Source organism: Gadus chalcogrammus, chromosome 3 (assembly GCF_026213295.1).
Source record: "Gadus chalcogrammus isolate NIFS_2021 chromosome 3, NIFS_Gcha_1.0, whole genome shotgun sequence".
NCBI lineage: Eukaryota > Metazoa > Chordata > Actinopteri > Gadiformes > Gadidae > Gadus > Gadus chalcogrammus.
In genome coordinates, this window is record NC_079414.1 from 8,054,510 (window position 1) to 8,063,600 (window position 9,091).

Genomic DNA, 9,091 nt, shown 5'->3' on the forward strand with positions numbered 1-9,091 from the left:
ATCCGAAACATCTGTGTTGCAATAGTAATTTGTGGGTTAGAGTGTTAAGGGGTTACGCCATGTAGGACTTGGCATATGTATTCGCCCAATACAACAGATGCAACCAGCAGACCTCTAAAGAGGAAGTTTGTTTATGTGCTGAACTTCCCATTTCATTCCATCTTCAAGAGGATGTCATACGTATAAAGAAAACAGAGAGGGGACTGTGTGTGTGTGTGTGTGTGTGTGTGTGTGTGTGTGTGTGTGTGTGTGTGTGTGTGTGTGTGTGTGCGTGCGTGCGTGCGTGCGTGCGTGCGTGCGTGCGTGCGTGCGTGCGTGCGTGCGTGCGTGCGTGCGTGCGTGCGTGCGTGCCTGCGTGCGTGCGTGCGAGCGAGAGAGAGAGAGAGAGAGAGAGAGAGAGAGAGAAAGAGACAGACAGGGGGAGGGAGAATGAGAGAAAAGGGAAGGTAGCAAGTGAGAATTTTTTTTTTCGTAGAAGAGTGTTTTGTGTACGTTTGTGTTCTTATTCGAGCGCTGAGTATTGCATTGAATATGCCAGTTTTAGAAAGTGGACATACCTTCTCACTTAGGATATTCGTTATTTTGGTCACTTTCCTACAACAATGGGGTAGGCATCCTTCTATTTTCATTTTCATTTTCGTTTTTCATATTGTTCATTCTTATGGTCGCTCGTTCTTGAGATTTGACCTCCGCAATTAGTTTTCAAATATCTGCATGTTTTTACATTACATGTTTCAAGTAGACACAAATCAAGTAGTGATTTGTGTCGATAATGGTGGGAAATAGAGAAGTGGACCGCAAAAAACGTCATTTCCACATTTTGGGGTGCGTCTTTGGGGTCGAACCCACACTCTAGTAGTTCCGCAGGTTATGGACTTGTGAATGGGGGAACAGGGACTCAAAGGCCTATATGTATGGGTAATGCTGGGTGTGAGCGATTATCTATACGACTATTTGAATGATACTAACACTAATAATACAAATAATAAATACATACATTGAAATATTACAATTTAATCTCCTCATTTCCATTTATTGCTGGTCAGGTGTTAGAACATGTCTCTGGGAACCAAAAGAGGAATCACTCCAGCACCGTAATTTATTAGTTTTGGTCAATCACAATAGCCATGAGATTTGTAAGTCTTTCAGTGGTATAATAGGTATATGAACGGATGAGAATTAAGTGTCAGGTGTGTGTTAAACAAGAACAACAAACCTAATCAAGACCGATAAAAAAGTCCCTAAAGGGGGACAAGCATGATGCCCGACATGGGTGCCAGCCCATAGAGAGAGCACAAGCTGGCAGGGAAACATTGCTCATATACCCCTCTGGATAGCATCAGGTGCTCGTGAGCCTGCACCAGAAAAAGCGATCCAGACAAGGCAGGAAGGGGTGGGGTCGTCAACTTGGTGGTTGAATCAGAATGAGACTCTTTCATGCCAAGACTAACTTCCTATCAAAAACATAGAGATCGGTTTTATCAATTCAATATTTGACCACACTGGTTGTTACTCTCCAGCTGCTGGAGTAAAAGGTGTTTCTAAGTTGAAACCTGCGTTATGGCAATTGTCTGCTGCAGCTATTTACTCCATTCCAATGGGTCCATCCACAAGTCAATCCATCCAGGGACATTTTCGCTATCATTGTTGTGGTCCATTCTCTGTGTGTTAGGGGTGTCAGCCGGGGAGTCATCATCAACCGCCGCCACCTCAGCTGGTCTGCCACCACCTACCCTCAGAGTGGAGTCCAGGTCCAGTGACCAGGTGACTCTGGTCTGCCAGGCCCCACAGAGCCACCAGGGGGTTCTGTTCAACCTGTTCCGAGTCACGGACCAGGTACCTTATAAATTCAATAGATGTTTGCCATTTGTGGGGGTATGAGGCTGTTATTTCTGCCCTGTGTATCTAATGCTATGAATGTGCAATGCTCTCTCTGTCTATGTTTTTACTGTTTGAGACATTTAGCAAATACTTTCATCCTTTCATGCAAAGCGACTGCATTGCTGAACGGTGGCCTAACAGTTGAGGAATGCACACCGAGTGCCAACATAAATAACATTCATTACCAACTTTCCTGGCTGAAAGTTGATGTGAGGTTGAAATCATCACTTCTTTCTTTCATAAAAACGTTAATACATTAAATAACCCTGACTGTTTGTTTAGGCAGCTCCCACCTAGCTCTAATGTGCACACATACCCCACCAGACATGCCACCATGCCACCAATTCCAACAATCAAAACTCAAAACAATGTACAGTACTAGTATGTAGAGCTATGGTTGAATGGATATTCCTTCCAGATCATATTTCAAAAATGCAGAACAAAGCTAGCTTCAAAAAACAAGTGAAGCAACACCTCATGGCTGTTTGCACTGAATCCTACTATGTATTACTAAATGTTACTTTTATCTACTATTTACTTTTATTTATTTTTTCTTGTTTTTTTTGTGTGCTGATGGTTTAGTTATCCATTATTTTCCTGTTTTTTAATCTGTTGTCTTATATGTTGATTTCTTGTATTGTTATATGTTGTTCGTGGACCCCATGAAGAGTAGTTGAGGTCTGCTGCATCAGCTAATGGGGATCCAAATAAAATCCATAAATAAGGAAAGCAGGCTCAATCATTGGCTCAGGTCCAAATTCTGCGGAGGAAATATTATAAAAAAAGGCTGATCAGGAAGATAAGGAGTGTGTTGTCAAGGGATGAAAACCCTTTGAACAACATCTTCACTATTAGTGATAGGAGCAAAAGGCTCCTTCTACCCAGATGCTCCACTGAGAGATTTAGGAGATCCTTTGTTCCCACAGTGATCAGACTCTTTAATAAGAGCCGTTGACTATATATGATGTGGTGATTTATTCTGTTGGCATTGCTGTGATTATTGTGTCCTTTCAGTGTCTATGTGGTGCATACCTATTATTTGTTGCTGTAGTGTATGTTGTACTGTGCCCTGTCTTGATGTATTTACTGTCCTGTTGATGTATGTTGTTGTACGTTGTTGTTGGTAAAGTAATTTACCCCTTTGGGATTATTTAAAGTGCAATCAATCAATCAATAAGAAAGGTATCAGGTATGAACGTTGTTCATTCTTCAGCGAGAGTAACACGTTACAGTGTATAGTTATTGATGGTTTCTATGTGTGTGTCTTGGCTCCTGCACTGTCGATGTATACGGTTTAAACTTTAGAGAGACATTGTTTGTGTGGTGCGTTCCTCCAGGTGGATTCCTTCGCGGCCCCCCAGGGGAGTGCGAAGGCTGTGTTCGGGCTCAGAGCTGAGACAGTAGCAACAGACCAACAGCTCTACTGCTGTCTGTACAAGAACTCCCAGGGTGTCTACAGCGCCTTCAGCCCCTACCTCAGCCTGACGCCACCCCCACCAGCTCCAGGTGTGTGTGTGTGTGTGTGTGTGTGTGTGTGTGTGTGTGTGTGTGTGTGTGTGTGTGTGTGTGTGTGTGTAAGTGTGGTTGTGGGTTTAGGTGTGTGTGTTAGTTTGTGTGTGCACACGCCTGTGTGTGTTTGTGTGTGTCTGAGTATGGTTGTGTGTGTGTGTGTCTGTGTGTGTGTGTCTGAGTATCGTTGTGTGTGTGTGTGTCTGTGTGTGTGTCTGTGTGTGTGTGTGTGTGTGTGTGTGTGTGTGTGTGTGTGTGTGTGTGTGTGTGTGTGTGTGTGTGTGTGTGTGTGCCGGTGTGTCTATGTGTGTTTGTGTTTAGTCCATGTGTCCCTTAGAAAGTAATTCTTATACCAACAAAATAAAATACTTTAAAGTTTTGAGTAACTAAAGGATGTATATTTGTAGCTCCAGACACATCATTTATTTTTTTAAGAAACTTTTGATGTACAAGTGAGGCTGAAAACAATGACCGTATGATCAGCAATGCAGCAGCTGCTGGAGATAACAGATCGTAAAAAAAATCTTTTTGACCTAGTTTGAAAAGGCGCTGATTTCTATCCAAAGTGGGAATAACCAAATTAGCCAAAGCTCATGATTTAATAAATGACCATTTCGTTATTGTTAGTATTGAAATTCCCCCTGCATAACCCCTGAGCAGTTTCAAATCAGCGTGTATTCAGGCCGGTAAGGTTCTGTGCCAGACGTGAAGCGCAGCATGTTCTCAGCATGTGGTGAAACATAACAATCACTCCCATCCGCCTCTCCCCACACACCCACACCCACACCCCCGGACGCACCGCCTATGAAAAGACCCGCCACAGGTGCTTTCTGTATGGCTCATGTGGTGATACACCACTCACTGCGTCTGGCCCTAACATCCTGCTCTTCATATAGAGATCACCCCCCCCCCCCCCCCCCCCACACACACACACACACACACGCACACGCACACGCACACACACACACACACACACACACACACACACACACACACACACACACACACACACACACACATCAAAGACATCACACAGGTCCGTTGTGCCAACGGTTATGGAAGGAAGTGTGGTTTGTTATCTCTGGTGTGAATATGAATCCCCGGTTGTATTCGTGGTAGCCTTCACTGTAATCCTCTGCATTGATACACATTATAGTTTTAATCTCAATATGACACCATTGCACATGATCACAAATATGAGGATTGGTCGAAAGATATGTGCTGAGTCTGAAATTGCGCACTTACATAAGTACACTTACATTGAGTGCACTTCATTATCCCTACAGTACACTTACTTACAGGCGCAGTGCTCCCATTACTACAGTGCACTGTCAAATCAGCCTTCGCGCACCTACCCGAAATGACTTTGCAGTTTGAAGGTTCTTCTTCTGTGGTATTTTTTTTTCTGCTTGATCATTTCCGTTAGTCGCCTGTCTTAGCGATCTAGCAGTATTCACGTTATCGTTCTTGATACCAACTGATTACAGAATTAACAACATAAAAACACTGGTTGGGTACAGCCTAAAACATTGTAGTTGTAGTAAACAAACCAAATATGTTGAGCACGTCGGTATAAAATGTTACAATGTCTTTGAAATTCCCGCCCCCTCCGCTGCGTAGACGATGGCGGCTGTTGAGGGTGGAAAGTGTTCACACTCAAGTTTTAGATTGTTTAGAGTGCGCCTCCGAGGTACTTCTAGTGCACTGCCTTTTGGCACACTCTCCGTTTTTGCGCAAAGTGCACTCAAAAAAGTACGTGTAAGTATAGAAGTGCGCGATTTCAGATACAGCAAAAGACTTTTCAACTTTATCGTCACGGACAGACAGAAAGACAGACAGAAAAACAATTATTTAAAATAATCAGTTTTTAATTAGTATTCTGTTTTTGATTGCGTCTACAGGCGCAGCAGCTAGTCCCTCACCAGCAACGCCCCCTTCCCCTGTCCTGTCTGTAGCACCCCCTAGTGGCCACGTTAGGCGTGGACAGATGCTGTCCTTCCAGTGTTCCCTCCCAGTAACCCATCCCACACCCCAGCCACACCCCCAAGGGCAGTCCAAGCGCAGCCAAACATCATTGACCTTTGTCCTGGTGAAGAAAGCCCTGGTGACCGGGGACACCTCCGTGGTGCTCCAGCCTCAGGCCACCCGCCAGACGCCCAACACCACCGCCCAGTTACGAGCCTTCAGCGTGGGCCCGGTGAAGGGAGGCGATGGGGGGTCCTACGCCTGTATGTACCAGCTCTCCAAGAGGAGGCGACTGTACAACTCCACGTTCAGCAACGTCATTCAAGTCACCGTCACAGGTTGGGAAGGCTTTTGGTGAATGAAGACTTTCACCAAGTGTACGAAGAAACGCTTCTTGAACACGTCGTCCCTTCATCCACGAAAGCTGTTGTCAGATACCCCTCATTAACAAACTAGCTACACAGAAAACCTAAAACACCAAAACAAACATTACATTACATTGACAGGACCAATGGCCAACTAGAGGATTTTAACACAACAATATTAATTTGCCTTACAAATGAGGTTAATGGGCTTTAAGACTCCTGGACCAAACAAAACCCTATTCGAGGGATTCAGCATGCTACCCGCGTATCCTCACAGGTCTACTGCACCTTTCTGACAAGTCGGCTGACCTGATCTGTCTCCCCCCACCAGACCAGCTGCCCCGGCCCACCCTGGCTCTCCTACACCAGGGGGGAGTGTGGCTCCTGTCTTGCAAAGGGTCTGCAGCCTACCCCGGGGCCTGGTTCTACCTGTTCCAGGGTGACAGCAGGCTCCCCATGGCTACGCACCAGGCCTCCGCGACCAGCCACCAGGCTGCCTTCTCCCTCCCCGTCCGGGACCAGCCCACAGTGCAGTATGAGTGCCGCTACAGTGCCCTGCTGGGAGACCACAGGAGCGAGTCTGAGCCCAGCGTCCCTCTGGAGACAGGCCTAGGTACTGCTGTAGTGTGTGCGTGTGTGTATTGCAATACATTATGTTACATAACATTCATTTAGCTGAGGCTTTTGTCCAAAACGACTTGCAATAAGTACACACAACACTAAAGGCAGAACCCCAAAAGTGTAGGAATGATTACAGAACATCCAATTCTTCAAAGTATCAAACTGCTCTCACTTCTACATTATAGAAAAAAAAATAGATTTTTGTTGTTTTGTATTATTTCATTATTTTATTTATTATATATTTTTCTGTATGCATGTGTGTGTATGTTTATGTAATTGCGTGCATAATTGCGTAGCAATGAAGGGTGAGGGATCATATCTGTTCTATCTATTTCTTCTTTCAGGGATACCGCCTACTCCTGCACTAGGTAAAAACATAACTGTTTTTCATCGTGTGTACATCTGTAACTATAGGTAACCAAGTCCGCTTAGGCAAGCAAAACCCTTTGAATGTCTTCTCATGGATGAGGACTTATCCATGAGAAGTCCTCATTGGACACAGTTTAATACACGTCAAGAGCAGCTGTGAATATAGATCATCAAGTCGTTTTCTTATTTTTTCCATCTTGAGTCACTATGATAGTAAAGTGTCCCTGTGGGTATGTTGTATGTTGTCCATGTTGTCCATGTCCATCTTGTATGTTGTGGTCCTGCATGTGTCTAGGTGCTTTCAGTGTGGACTGGCCCCTGGTAGCAGGGTCCTTCTCAGCCGTGGTCCTGTTCATCATTGCAGTGGCTCTGTTTGTATATATGGTCCAGAGAAAAGGTGCGAGGAAAGGCTATATGTATCAAGGTGCTGTCTCAAAGACACATGTGTTTGGATTTATTTATGGTTGTGATTCCTCTGAAATCCTATCCTTTTTCTTCTCTTTTATCCTACGATCCTCTTTTCGGTTTCGGCAGTGCGTGGATTCGCTGATGAGAAGAAGAAAAGGTATTGTTTCCATATGTCGTTTATACACACACACATGTTGTTTATTATTGTTCATAGACATGGTAAGTCACTGTTCCGCACTAACTGATATCTCTAAGGGTTCAATCAGGTTAATGTGAAGATTTTTTTTTTTTTAAGTTGTCCTCGTCATGAACTGTCATGCAGTTTGGTTACGTGTTTAAGGAACTGGTTAATGATTCTACTGAAGTCATGTAATTTCCTCCTTATTTAAGATGCGTTCTTTTTGCATTGCACATTTTGTATTTCTTATAAAATATAAATAATGTTTTTTTTAGCCAGCGCAAGGGTACATTAATTAAGCATTAAGCAGTAATCAGCATTAACTAATTAACAGTATAGAATGGTCTAGTCATCATTTACTAATGCTATTCATGTTTACTAATGCTGTTCATGTTAACTACGGTAATGGATGGACTTCATGTTGGCTAAGGTATTAATTTATACATTATGAGATAGGGTTAGGGTTAGAGTTGTGGTTAACCTTAACCCTTACCCACTTAACTTTACCCTCAACCTAAACCCTACACTAATGATAGATAATAATACTTGTGCTGGATTAACTATTGCTTATAAATGATAACGATTCTGCCCTTATTCTAAAGTTGTAACTTTTTTAATTCTGTCAACTTTGTTGACAGAATGTTTTCATTTCTATAATTCAACAATTTCTGTCCCTGAGGCCTCTGAGAATGGTGCACTGTGCACACACACACACACACACACACACACACACACACACACACACACACACACACACACACACACACACACACACACACACACACACACACACACACACACACACACACACACACACACACACACACACACACACACACACACACACACATACATACACACAGACAAACACAAACACACAAGGCTGGACTTAATGATTAAATATGTTTGGGTGACGCGTGTCGGCTAATGGATTGAGGAATAAATTGAACAGCTGGTGCCAATCAGCAGATGGGTTAGTGTCGTGTTGTGTTGTGTAACGCCAGCGTGTCGTGTGTCTGCACTGATGTAAATGTGATTGTGTGTCTGTGTCAGGAAGGAAGCTGAGTTCTGGAGCAAGTGTCAGGCTAAAGATCACATGGCTGGTAGGTTCCCCCTGCACACACACACACACACACACACACACACACACACACACACACACACACACACACACACACACACACACACACACACACACACACACACACACACACACACACACACACACACACACACACACACACACACACAAACACACACACAGCAGGGTTTATATTCTGCTTCCTCTCCCTGCAAAAGGAGGACACTTCTGCTAGTGACTCATATAAAAAAATCCAAACAAACGTCCTTATTCCATTAAGGTCCACAATTAAAGAGGGAAGGGGGAGTTTTTTCGTTGTCGCAAAAATCATGTTAATTAATTTCTTCATGTTTTATTCTAGATCCGGAACCCAGACATTCAGCTTCCACATCCCACGTAAATACAACCCTCTATGAAATCATCCTCTGTGTCGGCTCACTTTATAGTTTCCTGATTTCCCCTAATTTTTTCATTAAGCTATAGTTGATATAGTGTTTAATTTCTATATTTTTGCTTAAGGAATGCGACAATGATGAATTCAAAATAACAATGAATACAGCTCATTGTGAAAAATGTTTTTACATTGAATGATTTCCTGATTGCTGTCTTGGCTCAAATGATTTATATCGCATTTTATTTAAATGTCTATAGGTTGTGTTGGTTGTTTGACACAAGTACATAGGCCTACTGTTTATTATGAAAGTATTAACCATA

The 9,091-nt window shown here is 43.4% G+C and overlaps 1 protein-coding gene across 1 annotated transcript in view; it reads left to right on the top strand.

The window, feature by feature from the left end:
• The first annotated feature begins 430 nt into the window (after positions 1-430).
• Positions 431-9,091, top strand: part of LOC130380190 (uncharacterized) — a 9,835-nt gene continuing 1,174 nt past the window's right edge. Inside the window, exons 1-10 of the mRNA XM_056587383.1 lie at positions 431-607; positions 1,673-1,836; positions 3,219-3,387; positions 5,292-5,693; positions 6,052-6,333; positions 6,686-6,709; positions 7,006-7,107; positions 7,245-7,275; positions 8,350-8,399; positions 8,739-8,773. Of these exons, the coding sequence (XP_056443358.1) occupies positions 532-607; positions 1,673-1,836; positions 3,219-3,387; positions 5,292-5,693; positions 6,052-6,333; positions 6,686-6,709; positions 7,006-7,107; positions 7,245-7,275; positions 8,350-8,399; positions 8,739-8,773 (1,335 nt within the window). The 5' untranslated portion in view covers positions 431-531. The remainder of the gene's footprint in view (positions 608-1,672; positions 1,837-3,218; positions 3,388-5,291; positions 5,694-6,051; positions 6,334-6,685; positions 6,710-7,005; positions 7,108-7,244; positions 7,276-8,349; positions 8,400-8,738; positions 8,774-9,091) is intronic.